Genomic DNA, 18,372 nt, shown 5'->3' on the forward strand with positions numbered 1-18,372 from the left:
TATTGGATATAATTGATTTTTTAATTGGTGAAGCTAGTTTTTTAACAATATTACGTATTAACTAATAACTACAATTCATTGCCTCATTATAGACCTTAAATATTAAAATTATATAGAATACAATATTTACAAATTTTAAATTACTGCTATATCAAAAAAACTTTAGACTACTATTAAAATAATTAATGTCCTTAAAAACTAAAAGGGACTATGCATGAACAAGCAAGTGATGTTCAGCACTTTCCAGCATAAATGTTAGGCATTTTTTAGTTAATAAAGACATGTATAAATCTTCCAAAAAAAATACAGTCATTCGGACCACTGACTTCCGAGATCTTGAGCTTAAGACAAAAAAACATTACAGGATATAAATTTGAAAATTTTTCTATTCACTATTTATTTATTTATAAAACAAATTGTACATCAAGGTTAAGGTAATATGCCTAATTCAAAAAAAGAATTAACAACATATTTTAAAAATTTTTACATTAAATTACATATCTTAATGTCAAATACTCAGTGAATTATAAAAAAAGCAAAATCAAGTTATTCAAAAATAATTTGCTTAAGCATTTAAGTGACCTTTAACTTCTTTTAAAGTTCGTCTTTTATGGTAAAATTATATTTATATGCAAATAAATCTAAAATAAAGTTTGCATCAAAATTTTTTCTATATTTTGCTTAACACTTTAAACGCCCTCCGACCTCTAAGTGCCTGATCTTTTTGGTTAAACTAAGTGACCCAACCCAAGTATATTGATATGCAAATAAAACTAAAACAAAGATTTAATCAATTCTTTCTTGTTGACTTTCCCCATAGCATTTCTAGGCATCTCTGATACAATCCTGATAAGAAACATGTTAAGGTTTAATAACTACAAAAAAGTAAAAAAAAATATGGATGAATTTTATTACTATTACTTAGATTTCACACCAGATTTTTATGTTCTGTAATACAATAAAACGTGTAGCGGGCTAAAATAACGATCCCCCCTTATCCCCTCCCATACTACTGGAAAATGAACAGAACAATAAACGAAATGGGAAATAGCTAAATTGATGACAATTTTTCCCCTGTCATAATATCTAGGTATATTCTGCATAAATTAATTTACCTTAAATCTGTAGGTATCCAATATTTTGGCATTTTTTCTTTACACCAAGTCCTACACAAGCAAAAAAAAGTTATGATAGTTATTTGTGAAATTAATAAAAATTTAGTCTTTTCAAGACATATACCTATATCTAACACTAATCTTCCATACCTCAGTATTATCAGTTAGGACCTTCATTCTTCACATAAAAACGTACTGGTTATCCAAGGCATAATCTCAAAAGACTTTTGTGAGAAGATTTTTATTTGTCTATTTTTTTATCCCTTATTCTTTATTATCTATTATATTTGTTCGTTAGAAATTTTATTTAAAGGGATAAGACAATTGCCGAAAAATTGATGTTTATCCACAAATGATAATACACAAAATTACCCCGTCTGTACATTAAATTAGTGATTGAATTATTTGAACACTCAACTTGATGAACAAACCAGTCAGAATTCACTAAAATGCCCAAAGTTGTTAGGTTAACAGATAAGAAGGCTTTATTGTAAAACTTTGGAAACTAGTGTGCTAAACAGCCCATTGTCTCCTCTCTGGAAATCTGCAAGTACCTTAATTGTTGAAGATCAAAATCTGAAGTAGCAACAACTATGACAGCAGCTACTTTCTGGCCATAGACTTCATCAGATACACCAACTATGGACACATCCTAAATATATCATATCATACAGTAATCATCATCACAACAGTTTATTTAAAAATGGTCTGGTTAAGATTGGGAATTTTAAACTAAATTTTTACAGTAATGAACTGTGAGGGGTAAGACAATGAATGACAATTTTTATAGTAATGAACTGTGCCCTTAAGATCCAATCTTATTTATCTAAACTGCGACATATTATCTGAGGAAAGATTGGGCAGTAATTAGCATATAATTATCCAAAATCATAAACAAGATCTAGACGGACAAATAACCTTACTACTTCATCAAAAAAAGTTTTTACTGTGATGTTGGAATGTGTAAGAAGGACACGTTCTACGTCAAGAGCAGATATCTTGTAACCACCAGACTTAAATATATATAGATAGAGATAAATTTAGGGTGGTTTAAGATTGGATTTTTAGTATGACTATAGTATTTTAACAATTACAAATCTATATCAACCATAACACTTAAATTAGTGACTACTGCTGCTTATTAACAAAATATATTCAAAAGGAAAAAAATTCATTATCAATCGCATCTCTTCCAGAAGTGAATCAAGCAATATTAGCTTGGTCTTTTCAGCGAAGTTGCATAAAGTTGACTTTCGTCAGTCTGTCCGCTAGTCTTACGAGAAACATTATTTTCTAGCTTATATTTCAACAAAAAAGCAATTTACAATTAAACTACAGATAGATTTTATTAAAAATACTTTTGAACACCTTTTGCAGACTATTCATCATAAGTTTTTTTTATCAAGTTCTGTGTCACGGACGAGAATCCTAAATACTAAAATCTTGATAATAAAATAAAAAGATCTCTGTTTGCTAGTCTGTCAAATCACGAAAATAAACATAACTAAACCTATCTAGTGACAAAAAAATATTTTTCGCAAACCGCTGATCTTAATATAGATTGAAAAGAAAACATTTTACGTGCTCCTAGAGGCCTCTAGGGGCGTAACCACTCGTAATTAAATATTTCTGTATATCTCATATGTCAGGGCTGAGATTTTATGTGCAATTTCCAGCAAACTAAACGGCCCCTATGGCTACATTTTTCATTTAGTTATTTTTTCATATACAACCCTCCCCCTTAAAAATCTAAAATTTAACACAAAATTAATGAACATGGGGAGTTATCTATACCCCCCTCCCCTTTCCCCATCTGTTTTAAATTTTTAACCACTTTGAGCTTAATATTCTGATTTAATTTTATAGAACTGTCTATGCCCATGCTTGATGAGAAAATATGGTTCGAGTTCTCAGCAAAAGGGAAAAATGATATTTTATTCATTGCTAAACTTTGTGGCGTAATTTAGGGAAAATCTTAAATATTTGAAAATATATGTATGTCTGAAGTATTTTATAGTAAGAATTGGATAATACATTAGCTATAAATAATATCTAGAAACATACTCTCTCAATCAGCCAATAGGAAAACAGTGGAAAATCAATCCGGCCATATTATTGGTTAGAAAGTATAAAGATTTTATCAATAAAGGATAGTTATTTTTTATTTCGTACGCATAATGAGTCAACTATAAATAGTCGCATTTGTAGAAAGTTAGGATTCTACCTATCAAGCAACTTTAATCATTCTTTCCCTCGTCCATGATCCTCATTCATATGAGAGTGCCATTAATTAGGGTGGCTTAATATGGAACACCTGCCAAAACTCTAGGCCAGGGTGATGTAATAATTGAGTAGCTTCATAGGAATTGCGGGTCAGTTTGAAATGTAGCATACAATATATTCAGCTGTGCGTGAAGCTTACCAATCAAGCGATTGGCCAAAGGATTCTTACATCAAATCTCCGTGTGCATCTGAATCATAACTTCAGAGAATCAGGGCTGCTACTACAACAACAACAAAATAATATAACAGACAAATATCTAATGACATTTCTTAAAATTGGGATTATATATCAGAAACAAATATATTAATACTTTTAACCAAATAAGCAAAATGATATTATAAAATCTGGAACATACAGTTATTTAGAATATTTTTTTTGTTTTTAAATGAATTAATATAACAATACAATTCTTTATTATTTTATTCCGCTACAAAACTGTTTTACTTTTATTACAAAAGGACTATGAAACTGATTTTTAGTTTCTCTTTGTTTGAAAACTTGAAACTTTTTCAAACTTTGAGTTGGATTATTATGTTATACCTCTTATTCTTTTCATTTTATTTCAAATAAAGTTCGGGTTAATGGAAGTTATATTATTTTTCACATAATAGACAGATGGTTCTGTATTTAATGATTTAAATGAATACAGCATTTTTTGATATACAGAGAGTCATTCTATTCAGGAAATTCGTTAAGTTGGGTGCAAGCATCCAGTCAAATGCACTTGATAGGTCAAACTAATTCCAACTTTACGGAATTACGCCAAAAAAATACCCTCTTAAATTTAGTTTTTTTGGGATAATTTCCTAATTATTGGCATATGAGTTTAGTCACATGCGCTTATTAAGTCTAAATAAATATCCAACAGAAAATAAATTAAACATCATATAACTTTAATATTATTCATTATTTTACCTTAATAATGTCAACACTAGTTCGTCCAAGAATTCTAAAAACACCATTCTCAACCTTAATATTTTTTAAAGTTTATGTGATAATTATATACAACAGTAGTGATTTCCCTGGAAGTGCCTATCGAGCAATGAAATACACCCTTCCTGACCGCCTAATGAAAAACATTGGTTTTAAGATTCGCTAGCTTGAACTTCACTTCAAAATTGAGTTTTTAGAAAAAACGCCAAAAATATCAAATTAATAGGTATGTCATCTTTTCCCTACATAAAGAATGCATCTAAGTCAAAATTACTTAGGTATATTTATAGGTAAACTTTTGCATTGTCTAAAGAATACAAATATATAAAAATGCAGCTACTTTCTCAAGTGTAAGTTAGTCTCGTTTTAAGAAGCACAAATTTTTTATAACAATATTTTTGCCAAAATTAGGGGTCAATGGAGATCAGTCAGGTAGTTGTCTGCTGTATATTATAAATCTATACTTTTGAAACCACTGCACTGATATTGTTTTCCTTTACAATGTAGCTTCTCATAGATTCTTTTTTTAAACTTGAATTAAAAAGTGGAGGGGGGGTCGACTCCCACTCCCCCTTTTTAACTTTTCTTTTTAAAACTTTAACATATTCAACCCCTAAGTGCCCCCTAGAGGCCTCTATGGGCATAGCTGCAAGTATAAATAAATTGTTTTCAACAATATATGAAAAATAGAAACTCTTTAATTACTGACCTTACTGGTGTCACCAGTTTTAAACCAGTCACCATCAAATTCTTTCTGAGTTGCTTCTGGTTTGTTCAGATACTCTTTAAACACATTCGGTCCCCTTAAATATTTAACAAGAATGTGAGGAACTTTTCAGAGATTTTGTTTATAATGTAATTTTATTATTCGTTGGCTAAACAACTTTGGAGACTTTTACTGAATTTAGACTGGCTGATTCTTTAAGTTGCGCGTCCAAGTTAAGTTGCGTTCACTAAATGTAGTCCACAGAGTGGGTAATTTGTGTATCATTGGGAATGTACATCAATTAATCGGCCACTGTCTTATCTCTTTAGATAAAGTGTAAGTGTTTAGTACATCAAGAAGAATTTAGAAAGTTAAAATTTTCTATAAAAATAGCTCCCTAAAAACTTGTATTAAGAAAACAAAAAAATACGTGTAGAGTGAATTAAAAGATGTACTAAAATATACTAAACACTTTGTTTTATAGGATCTTTGCGCTAATCAGTAATGTACTCTCGATAGATAATCAATTTACTATCAAATACCTTGAGAAAGTCAAACTAACATTAAATGGTTAATATATATAAGTCACGAAACCTTTAAATTAAATCACAACGTCTATCTGCATACAATAGACTGATAAAACCTACATATCAGAATGGAGCTTATTTTTTTCACTCAAGGATGTACATATAAACTGATGTATTATGGAATTTCAATGCAGACTCTTATGTCTTACATATAATGTGAAATAATGGGTTCATTTAATCTTGTGCTGGGTGGTTCATCTATCCTATTGCTACTCAGATTTAAATATCTAAAATTCAAATTAGATTTCGAAATAGCATATAAATGAAAGAATTTAAATTTTGACTATATAGTTTTCATGACATCAAGACTAGAAAATAATACTTTTATAATATATGCATCTTTTAAAGATTTAAACATAAATATTTAATATTCTTAACTCCAAATACCTCAAATAGTTAAGTAGGTACAGTATACACTTGATGCACCCTTTAAAGATTTGTTATAAAACTTATATATAATTCATGAATAGAAAGTTTTACATTCAATTTTATCAAGACGAATATCTAATAAGAAACTAAAATTAGACTTTTTGATTTAATGAATGACCAGCGGATGCGCTCCTCACATATAGTGGCTCTTTGATCTAAGTAAAAGCAGTAGGCAGAAAAAAGGCACCCAAGACTTGAATTTAAAGAAGAAAAAAAAGCCCAACCCAGCCATAGGATATATGTAAAACTTCTCTTATACGGAGAGCTTAATTGGTTAGCTAGATCTTAACTGACAGACAAAAATACCTTAATATTTTAATAAAAGGATATATAACGGGAAATGACTTGAATAAGTAGCGAAGCTCTTAAATCCTATAATACAAAATAGTAAGATTATTTTTCTTTAGCGAAGAATCTCGTTAACCGTCGAACAGACTTACTAATTTGATTAAGCCAAGAAATTACAAAAAGAAATGGCAGCTAAGAAAACACTTGAATACATGACAAACAAATGGACAAAATATTTTATAGAGTAGTTGCTTAGTTGCAGACAAGCCGCAATACAGGAAAAAGAAAACCTTCACAAATTTTGGCGTTTTCAGTACCAAATGAAGATTGCTTATTACCTGATTTGTAGTTCCCCTTCTTCAGAATTAAGAATAGAAAGACTATCATTGGTTGCTTCTGCTAGAATTTCACTTGTTCCTGGCCTTAAATAAACAAGTTAATTAAATGGATTGAAAATAGGAGGAGGGGAGTGGGGGGAGATTTTCGTTTGTTACTTTAAGCAGGTTATATTACTACTCCCACCCCTCTTTTTTTTCAATCTATTTGGAACAAAAAAGTAGGGGGTTTAAAAGTTTAACAGGCCCTTTGAGCGAAAGCACCTATCCTTACTGCCTAATTACTATTGTTGGAAATAATTTTATAATGAACTTATCTATCGAACTAACCAACTATCTATTTTGCTACTAACATACAATCTATCTATCTACCTGATAATTCTAGCTTGAACTCCTGGCAACGGATTGCCAACAGCTCCTGGTGTTCTGTTGCCCTGCAGAGGATTGGATAATGCCATCCCAATTTCTGTCATTCCATAGCGTTCTGTAATAGTTAATAATTTTTGTTAGAAATTAAATAATGCTAAAATTTCTGTAGAATATTTTCGAAGTAAAGCAACCCTTCCTGACCCCTCCTTCCACAAGTGCACCTAGAAGCCTCAGAAGGTACTTTTCAGTGTAAAATTTAACAAAATTTCCAATATCTTTTTCCGAAGCGACTTCTCTAAGGAGGAAAAATATAAACTTCCTCTGAACTTATGAGAACATTCACTGTAAAGCAGAACCATCTCATACTAGTGGTTAGTTAGATCATAAGCTACAGACTGGCCTCATCTTACTTTAATATAAAAATTAAAAGATCATTAACCATTCTATTTTTTTTGTTTACATTTAAGTAAATTAATTATTGCTTAGTCTATCCGATGATGTAAATGTATATATACCTAATAATGTATGTCCTGTAATTTCTTTCCATCTGTGTAGAATTGGGGTTGGCAGGGCTGCAGAACCGCTCACCATTAACCTAATATTATTATTCCCTCATAACATGAACGATTACGTCCAAAAATAGAAAATATTATTAACATATTATCTTATTAAGGGGGGGGGGGGAAGTTTGTACACTTATAGGAAATGAAAATTCAGTATCAAATTTTGATCTGGACGTTTGGGGTTGTTTTTTACAGTTATCAACCTAATTCTTTTTGTATACTCTCTTATATGATTGGATCTACCCATAAAACTTTGAAAATTGAATTTTGGGACTTTCCTTCTAGGGGCTAGTGGGGCAAAAGACCCCCCCCCCCAAACACTAAAAAGGTTACAGGGGTGTATATTCTGCACAAGATTTTTTTTTCCCCTGCTACAAAATTTTTTATTTTTCTTCCCCCCCTAGTTTTTTCTCACCAAGTAGGGAGAAAATGGAAAATTTTTTAAAGAACTCTATATTTTCTTTATTTTATCCCTTCTACCACACATTTTTAAAAGTTTTTTTACCAAGGAGGGGGGGAAATGGAAAAAAATGTTTTCAGTTTTCTTAGTTTTTACATTTTTTTTCCCTCCAACCACTTATTTTTTATTTCCCCCCCCCCCCCTTGAGCAGGGGATCCCATGTAGAATATACATCCCTGAAAGGTTATGAGCTTATTTTTTAAGATATCGATATGTGGTTCACTAAATTAAGTTCAAATGCATTTCGTGCAACTACCCCTTTTGTCTATTGAATCCAAAAAATATAAAGGCATGTTTAATTTTTCTTTTTACCTGCATATACCTTTTACCTGACACTTTTACAAGCCTCCCTGACTTTGTCTGGATCTTGTCCTGTTTTATCATGATATTCCAATAGTTTGGCATAGATGGTAGGTACTGCCATCAATACATTTACCTATATTAACAAGGATGAATAAATCTATAATATTTGAAACATGACACACTAATTGAATATCTACTACCTAATATTTGTGGTTGTCAAATGCACAAATCCAAAAGTTTGTTACACTTGATTCCAAATTTTAAAAGTCGGCGAGAATTTGAGATATGGCAAAAGAAAATAAGGGGGGGGGGGGAAGTTTTGCCACTTTCGCGTAAACAGTGTGCTGTGGACTAGGTATTGATTTTAGATTATAGGTTATTTAGGATAAAAGTTTACTTTTGGGTATTAGTTCACGTATATTTAATCATTTTTTGAATAGGTCTCCAGGTTCAGGTGCTGCAGGCTGAAAGGTCGTTTCTGGACAGGTAAACAAATTAAAAAAAATTTGTTTGAAGAGTTAGAGAGCAACTTATAAAACAAAATATGCTTCTTTTTGAATGTTATTAGCATATCTGCAGAAAAAATTAAATTCGGCCTCCAGGTTCAGGTGCTGCAGGCCTCCAGGTACACTCTGGACAGGTAAAAATTAAGTTTTCTTATTTGAAGAGTTAGAGGTACACTTATTTAACCAAATATGCATCTTTATGGATGTTATCATCATATTTGCAGAATAATTTAAAATCGGCCTCCAGGTTCAGGTGCTGCAGGCCTCCAGGTACACTCTGGACAGGTAAAAATTAAAATTTCTTATTTGAAGAGTTAGATGTACACTTATAAAACAAAATATGCATCTTTTTGGATGTTATTACCATATTTGAAGAAAAAATGACAATCGGCCTCCAGGTTCAGGTGCTGCAGGCCTCCAGGTACACTCTGGACAGGTAAAAATTAAAATTTCTTATTTGAAGAGTTAGAGGTACACTTATTTAACCAAATATGCATCTTTTTGGATGTTATTACCATATTTGAAGGTAAATTGACAATCGGCCTCCAGGTTTAGGTGCTACAGGCTGGAAGGTCGTTTCTGGACAGGTAAAAAAATTAAATTTTATTTTGTTTGAAGAGTTAGAGAGCAACTTATAAAACAAAATATGCTTCTTTTTGAATGTTATTAGCATATCTGCAGAAAAAATTAAATTCGGCCTCCAGGTTCAGGTGCTGCAGGCCTCCAGGTACACTCTGGACAGGTAAAAATTAAGTTTTCTTATTTGAAGAGTTAGAGGTACACTTATTTAACCAAATATGCATCTTTATGGATGTTATCATCATATTTGCAGAATAATTTAAAATCGGCCTCCAGGTTCAGGTGCTGCAGGCCTCCAGGTACACTCTGGACAGGTAAAAATTAAAATTTCTTATTTGAAGAGTTAGATGTACACTTATAAAACAAAATATGCATCTTTTTGGATGTTATTACCATATTTGAAGAAAAAATGACAATCGGCCTCCAGGTTCAGGTGCTGCAGGCCTCCAGGTACACTCTGGACAGGTAAAAATTAAAATTTCTTATTTGAAGAGTTAGAGGTACACTTATAAAACAAAATATGCATCTTTTTGGATGTTATTACCATATTTGAAGGTAAATTGACAATCGGCCTCCAGGTTTAGGTGCTGCAGGCTGGAAGGTCGTTTCTGGACAGGTAAAAAAATTAAATTTTTTTTTGTTTGAAGAGTTAGAGAGCAACTTATAAAACAAAATATGCTTCTTTTTGAATGTTATTAACATATCCGCAGAAAAAATTAAATTCGGCCTCCAGGTTCAGGTGCTGCAGGCCTCCAGGTCCACTCTAGACAGGTAAAAATTAAAAACATTTATTTGAAGAGTTAGAGGTACACTTATTTAACCAAATATGCATCTTTTTGGATGTTATTACCATATTTGAGGAAAAAATGACAATCGGCCTCCAGGTTCAGGTGCTGCAGGCCTAAAGGTACACTCTAGACAGGAAAAATTAAAATTTCTTATTTGAAGAGTTTGATGTACACTTATTTAACCAAATATGCATCTTTTTGGATGTTATTACCATATTTGAAGAAAAAATGACAATCGGCCTCCAGGTTCAGGTGCTGCAGGCCTCCAGGTACACTCTGGACAGGTAGAAATTAAAATTTCTTATTTGAAGAGTTAGAGGTACACTTATAAAACAAAATATGCATCTTTTTGGATGTTATTACCATATTTGAAGGTAAATTGACAATCGGCCTCCAGGTTTAGGTGCTGAAGGCCTCCAGGTACACTCTGGACAGGTAAAAATTTAAATTTTTTATTTAAAGAGTTAGAGATACACTTATTAAACCAAATATGCAACTTTTTGGATGTTATTACAATATTTGAAGGTAAATTGACAATCGGCCTCCAGGTTCAGGTGCTGCAGGCCTCCAGGTACACTCTGGACAGGCAGTTATAATATTTTTTGATACTTTTTGATTTGGACACCTTACCTGGATCATGGTGACCACTGGTGACTGCTTGTGGCCGCTGGCAAGGTAAATTCCAATAAAGGTAATATTTGATATTAGAGGAAAGGTTTCTAAATAGAAAATTATTAAAATATAATAATATGACAAAATTTATTAAGTAAGTCTTCTGTTTTTGTTCCAGACAGGCTCTAGGTAGCCTCCAGGAGCCTGCTGGACAGGTTTAAAAAATCAATTATATAATTTGTTTTATTTAGATGAAAGGTTTGAGTTGTGCTCCAGATAGGGTCAAGGTGGCCTCCAGGAGCCAGCTAGATAGATCTGTATTTATTATTTTTTGTTTATGTATGGTTTTCCACACATATGCAAAATATAATTGTGTCTAAGATATAATATTACAGATACTCAGAATGGGGAATGCAATTTCAACAGGATTCAGATTATAAAGTATAGATGCTAGTGAAATAATTTTAAAATCACTTCTGAGAGAGGTTAATTTTATCCAGATGTCATCCAGAGCTACAGATTCTCCATCCAGGTTAGTAAAATATAAAGAAATTCTTAGATTGTATATTTAATCCACGTCTAAAGAAAAAGGCAGGAATGCCTGACACTTTCTGGCAAAAATTGTATTTATTTTTATATTCTATATTTGTTAAAAGTTCCTCTGATTTTCTAAATGGCCGACTGTTTGTCTGTGCATATGTAAGAAATATTATGGAATAAATGTAAATTTCTTGGCAACTAGGTACTCAAGATAATATGCTTACTTTTTTTTAGTTGGAAATTCCCTATGCCAATAAGCATTTTCTTGGTCTGTTGGTCTATCAACAATGTCATGACATCTCAATTCAATACAGATCTATCTAGCTGGCTCCTGGAGGCCACCTTGACCCTATCTGGAGCACAACTCAAACCTTTCATCTAAATAAAACAAATTATAAAATTGATTTTTTAAACCTGTCCAGCAGGCTCCTGGAGGCTACCTAGAGCCTGCCTGGAACAAAAATAGAAGACTTAATAAATTTTGTCATATTATTATATTTCAATAATTTTCTATTTAGAAACCTTTCCTCTAATATCAAATATTACCTTTATTGGAATTTACCTTGCCAGCGGCCACAAGCAGTCACCAGTGGTCACCAGGATCCAGGTAAGGTGTCCAAATCAAAAAGTATCAAAAAATATTATAACTGCCTGTCCAGAGTGTACCTGGAGGCCTGCAGCACCTAAACCTGGAGGCCGATTGTCAATTTACCTTCAAATATGGTAATAACATCCAAAAATTTGCATATTTGGTTTAATAAGTGTATCTCTAACTCTTTAAATAAGAAATTTAAATTTTTACCTGTTCAGAGTGTACCTGGAGGCCTGCAGCACCTAAACCTGGAGGCCGATTGTCAATTTACCTTCAAATATGGTAATAACATCCAAAAAGATGCATATTTTGTTTTATAAGTGTACATCTAACTCTTCAAATGAGAAATTTTAATTTTTACCTGTCCAGAGTGTACCTGGAGGCCTGCAGCACCTGAACCTGGAGGCCGATTGTCATTTTTTCTTCAAATATGGTAATAACATCCAAAAAGATGCATATTTGGTTAAATAAGTGTACATCAAACTCTTCAAATAAGAAATTTTAATTTTTACCTGTCCAGAGTGTACCTGGAGGCCTGCAGCACCTGAACCTGAAGGCCGATTGTCATTTTTTCCTCAAATATGGTAATAACATCCAAAAAGATGCATATTTGGTTAAATAAGTGTACCTCTAACTCTTCAAATAAATGTTTTTAATTTTTACCTGTCCAAAGTGGACCTGGAGGCCTGCAGCACCTGAACCTGGAGGCCGAATTTAATTTTTTCTGCGGATATGTTAATAACATTCAAAAAGAAGCATATTTTGTTTTATAAGTTGCTCTCTAACTCTTCAAACAAAAAAATTTTAATTTTTTTACCTGTCCAGAAATGACCTTCCAGCCTGCAGCACCTGAACCTGGAGGCCGATTGTCAATTTACCTTCAAATATGTTAATAACATCCAAAAAAAATGCATATTTTGTTTTATAAGTGTACATCTAACTCTTCAAATAAGAAATTTTAATTTTTACCTGTCCAGAGTGTACCTGGAGGCCTGCAGCACCTGAACCTGGAGGCCGATTTTAAATTTTTCTGCAAATATGATGATAACATCCATAAAGATGCATATTTGGTTAAATAAGTGTACCTCTAACTCTTCAAATAAGAAAACTTAATTTTTACCTGTCAAGAGTGTACCTGGAGGCCTGCAGCACCTGAACCTGGAGGCCGAATTTAATTTTTTCTGCAGATATGTTTATAACATTCAAAAAGAAGCATATTTTGTTTTATAAGTTGCTCTCTAACTCTTCAAACAAAAAATTTTTAATTTGTTTACCTGTCCAGAAACGACCTTCCAGCCTGCAGCACCTGAACCTGGAGACCTTTTCAAAAAATGATTAAATATACGTGAACTAATACCCAAAAGTAAACTTTTATCTTAAATAACCTATAATCTAAAATCAATACCTAGTCCACAGCACACTGTTTACGCGAAAGTGGCAAAACTCCCCCCCCCCCCCTTACTTATGTTTCTTTTATGTTGTAACACATAAAAACAACTATTATGCTAATGTTGTAACTCTTCTTTATGTTTCTGGATCAGCATCAATTGTAGAAAAAACGAAACTATGCTATAAAAGCTATATTACCCAAAGAGAGAGGTGACAAAGGGCTGTTTATTACACTCAGAATAACGTTTCCTTATTCGTTGGCTTAACAATTTTGATTAATTAAGTTGAGTGTTTGAACGTTTCAACCTCTAATTTTAATCTACAGAAGGAGTACCTAATTTTGTGTATCATCATTGGGGATGAACATCAATTTATCAGCCATTAAGATACCTGTATATTACCTCTTTATTTAACAGGGCAGACCAAACTTTTTCAGCATTAAACGCCGGTAGCATACAAACTGTTGCCTAAAATAAATGTAAAGTACATTTTTTTAAGTACAATTTGATTGTGTATTACTTTAGATCTGGTTAGCTTAGGTTATATTTGTTCTGAGTAGCCCCGCAGGGTTGAGGAAAAACTAACTGACCCCCATATTTTAAATTTTAAGACCAACTAATAGCAAAACTAAAATCTTTTTATTTTTTTAAAAATTAATTTTGTACCTGAACAACCCTTTGTAGACTTCCAGAGTGTATACCTGAGCAGACAAGGACACAGCAGGCAGTTTACAATTTCATGAGTATGGTGTAGAGGTAGACAATGTATACCTGAGTAGACAAAGGACACAGCAGACAGTTTACAGTTCCATGAGTATGGTGTAATGGTAGACAATGTATACCTGAGCAGACAAAGGACACGGCAGGCAGGTTACAATTCCATGAGTATGGTGTAGAGGTAGACAATGTATACCTGAGCAGACAAAGGACACAGCAGACAGTTTACAATTCCATGAGTAAGGTGTAGAGGTAGACAATGTATACCTGAGCAGACAAAGGACACAGCAGACAGTTTACAATTCCATGATTATGGTGTAGTGGTAGACAATGTATACCTGAGCAGACAATTGACACAGCAGACAGTTTACAATTCCATGAGTATGGTGTAGTGGTAGACAATGTATACCTGAGCAGACAAAGGACACAGCAGACAGTTTACAGTTCCATGAGTATGGTGTAGTGGTAGACAATGTATACCTGAGCAGACAAAGGACACTACAGGCAGTTTACAACAGTGAATTCCATGAGTTTGGTGTAGGGGTACACAATGTATACCTGAGGAGCAGCCAAAGGACACAGCAGGCAGTTTACAATTCCATGAGTATGGTGTAGAGGTAGACAATGTATACCTGAGCAGACAAAGGACACAGCAGGCAGTTTACAGTTCCATGAGTATGGTGTAGTGGTAGACAATGTATACCTGAGCAGACAAAGGACACAGCAGGCAGTTTACAATTCCATGAGTATGGTGTAGTGGTAGACAATAAATACCTGAGCAGACAAAGGACACAGCAGGCAGTTTACAATTCCATGAGTATGGTGTAGAGGTAGACAATGTATACCTGAGCAGACAAAGGACACAGCAGACAGTTTACAGTTCCATGAGTATGGTGTAGGGGGAAACAATGTATACCTGAGCAGACAAAGGACACAGCAGACAGTTTACAATTCCATGAGTATGTTGTAGTGGTAGACAATGTATACCTGAGCAGACAAAGGACACAGCAGACAGTTTACAATTGCATGAGTATGTTGTAGTGGTAGACAATGTATACCTGAGCAGACAAAGGACACAGCAGACAGTTTACAATTCCATGAGTATGGTGTAGGGGGAAACAATGTATACCTGAGCAGACAAAGGACACAGCAGACAGTTTACAATTCCATGAGTATGGTGTAGGGGGAAACAATGTATACCTGAGCAGACAAAGGACACAGCAGACAGTTTACAATTCCATGAGTATGTTGTAGTGGTAGACAATGTATACCTGAGCAGACAAAGGACACAGCAGACAGTTAACAGTTCTATGAGTATGGTGTAGTGGTAGACAATGTATACCTGAGCAGACAAAGGACACTACAGGCAGTTTACAACAGTGAATTCCATGAGTTTGGTGTAGGGGTACACAATGTATACCTGAGGAGCAGCCAAAGGACACAGCAGGCAGTTTACAATTCCATGAGTATGGTGTAGAGGTAGACAATGTATACCTGAGCAGACAAAGGACACAGCAGACAGTTTACAATTCCATGAGTATGGTGTAGGGGGAAACAATGTATACCTGAGCAGACAAAGGACACAGCAGACAGTTTACAGTTCCATGAGTATGGTGTAGGGGGAAACAATGTATACCTGAGCAGACAAAGGACACAGCAGACAGTTTACAACTCCATGAGTATGTTGTAGTGGTAGACAATGTATACCTGAGCAGACAAAGGACACAGCAGACAGTTTACAATTCCATGAGTATGTTGTAGTGGTAGACAATGTATACCTGAGCAGACAAAGGACACAGCAGACAGTTTACAGTTCCATGAGTATGGTGTAGGGGGTAACAATGTATACCTGAGCAGACAAAGGACACAGCAGGCAGTTTACAATTCCATGAGTATGGTGTAGAGGTAGACAATGTATACCTGAGCAGACAAAGGACACAGCAGGCAGTTTACAGTTCCATGAGTATGGTGTAGTGGTAGACAATGTATACCTGAGCAGACAAAGGACACAGCAGGCAGTTTACAATTCCATGAGTATGGTGTAGTGGTAGACAATAAATACCTGAGCAGACAAAGGACACAGCAGGCAGTTTACAATTCCATGAGTATGGTGTAGAGGTAGACAATGTATACCTGAGCAGACAAAGGACACAGCAGACAGTTTACAGTTCCATGAGTATGGTGTAGGGGGAAACAATGTATACCTGAGCAGACAAAGGACACAGCAGACAGTTTACAATTCCATGAGTATGTTGTAGTGGTAGACAATGTATACCTGAGCAGACAAAGGACACAGCAGACAGTTTACAATTGCATGAGCATGGTGTAGTGGTAGACAATGTATACCTGAGCAGACAAAGGACACAGCAGGCAGTTTACAATTCCATGAGTATGGTGTAGAGGTAGACAATGTATACCTGAGCAGACAAAGGACACAGCAGACAGTTTACAATTCCATGAGTATGGTGTAGAGGTAGACAATGTATACCTGAGCAGACAAAGGACACAGCAGACAGTTTACAATTCCATGAGTATGGTGTAGAGGTAGACAATGTATACCTGAGCAGACAAAGGACACAGCAGACAGTTTACAATTCCATGAGTATTGTGTAGTGGTAGACAATGTATACCTGAGCAGACAATGGACACAGCAGGCAGTTTACAGTTCCATGAGTATGGTGTAGTGGTAGACAATGTATACCTGAGCAGACAAAGGACACAGCAGGCAGTTTACAATTCCATGAGTATGGTGTAGTGGTAGACAATGTATACCTGAGCAGACAAAGGACACAGCAGGCAGTTTACAATTCCATGAGTATGGTGTAGGGGGAGACAATGTATACCTGAGCAGACAAAGGACACAGCAGGCAGTTTACAATTCCATGAGTATGGTGTAGGGGGAGACAATGGAGAAGCCTATCTGTCTCACAATAGTTCCAGGCAGTCAATAAACATTTAGTCTAAAACAAGGATAGTTATATTTAACAACTAGCGGCTACACCCCTTGAGGCCTCTAAAGACAAATTAAGTGAAGGTTGGGTGGGAGCCGTTCGACCGAAACTCATTTTTAATTTTAGTTTATTGAAAAGTTCTCAGGTGGGGGGAGTTTTCCAGACGGGAATTTTCTTGGAAGTGTGGTGGTACCCACACCAAAATTATAGATCTTCCCTGGACCTATGAGAAGCTATACTGTGAAGGAAAACCATATAGATTCAGTGGTTAAAGACAGAAATACACAAAGATCCTGCATTAATTTTCAAAAGGGAAGAAAATAAGACATTGATGATTAATTTCTGTTAATGGTTAAATTAAGCACTATTTTTCTTTCCTATAATACAAGCTTGTATATCATTATGTGTACTTCAATGTTTCATAAAGAAAATATGAATAAAAGAAAAGTAGACAAAATTATGGTCATCAATATATGAATACAAATAAATTTGCGTTATATGCAGAATAAAAGCTTTCAATAAAAGATAAAGATGAATTTTAGAGAAATTTGAATCATCATCTAATGTTACATGATATAAAAACAAACAAAAAATTTTAGAATAAGAGGAAGTTATTTAAAACTAGAAAACATATTTTACATATGTTAAACCAACGAATACGAAAACGTGAAGACTTTTGGGACTTGTGAATAAACAGCCTAATGTCCCCTCTCTCCATAACACGCATCCCTGTTTTCATCTTTACAAATAAACTCAAGGGAATCTTTCTTTGTAACACATTGCTTCAATATCCGTTTCTTTCTTTCTATATTTCAAGAGACAAAATAGTAGAAACATTATTATTATATGTATAGCATTAAATTACTTAAAAATTTGGGCAACAGTAGCACATATCAAAATAAAATGTTTTGAAACCCTTCTTATAGAAAAACAATTATGTATATTTTAGTATATTTATAGTAGGGTTGGCAATCCGAATCCGGAATCCCCCCAATTTTTAGCCAATTTTGAATCCGGAATCCGTTTTTTAATAGCGGATTCGGATTCTTAATTGGTAGGCTAAAATTGGCGTCTTGAGTTTTTTCTTTCAACTCTGCCTTCTTGAAGGCAAAGAAAATCATCATTATATATAATATTTTTAAAAATTTGGTTCGATTCTCGGAAGTTAATTATAGAGAACACCAAGAACATTAATAGTTAGGACATATATATCCCTTAATTTTTTTAATTTAAAAAAAAGATTTTAAAATATTGCTAGAACCCAGAATCCGAAATCCGCCAAAAAAAAAGAATTTAGAATCTATTTAATAAATCTTGAACTGTCTTT

General features: G+C 33.8%; 1 protein-coding gene across 2 annotated transcripts in view; it reads right to left on the reverse strand.

The window, feature by feature from the left end:
* Positions 1-368: 368 nt before the first annotated feature.
* Positions 369-18,372, reverse strand: part of LOC145332618 (malonate--CoA ligase ACSF3, mitochondrial-like) — a 36,916-nt gene continuing 18,912 nt past the window's right edge. For both annotated transcript variants that reach the window (XM_080177625.1, XM_080177626.1), the window contains exons 10-21: positions 16,938-17,054; positions 13,780-13,845; positions 8,399-8,505; positions 7,562-7,641; positions 7,050-7,161; positions 6,681-6,764; positions 5,042-5,135; positions 4,315-4,368; positions 2,063-2,128; positions 1,670-1,767; positions 1,116-1,166; positions 369-846 (exon numbers count right to left, since the gene is read on the reverse strand). In XM_080177625.1, coding sequence (XP_080033751.1) covers positions 774-846; positions 1,116-1,166; positions 1,670-1,767; positions 2,063-2,128; positions 4,315-4,368; positions 5,042-5,135; positions 6,681-6,764; positions 7,050-7,161; positions 7,562-7,641; positions 8,399-8,505; positions 13,780-13,845; positions 16,938-17,054 — 1,002 coding nt within the window. In that variant the 3' untranslated portion in view covers positions 369-773. The remainder of the gene's footprint in view (positions 847-1,115; positions 1,167-1,669; positions 1,768-2,062; positions 2,129-4,314; positions 4,369-5,041; positions 5,136-6,680; positions 6,765-7,049; positions 7,162-7,561; positions 7,642-8,398; positions 8,506-13,779; positions 13,846-16,937; positions 17,055-18,372) is intronic.

Source organism: Acartia tonsa, chromosome 11 (genome assembly GCF_053477335.1).
Source record: "Acartia tonsa isolate MP-2025a chromosome 11, ASM5347733v1, whole genome shotgun sequence".
In the NCBI taxonomy this organism is placed as follows: domain Eukaryota; kingdom Metazoa; phylum Arthropoda; class Copepoda; order Calanoida; family Acartiidae; genus Acartia; species Acartia tonsa.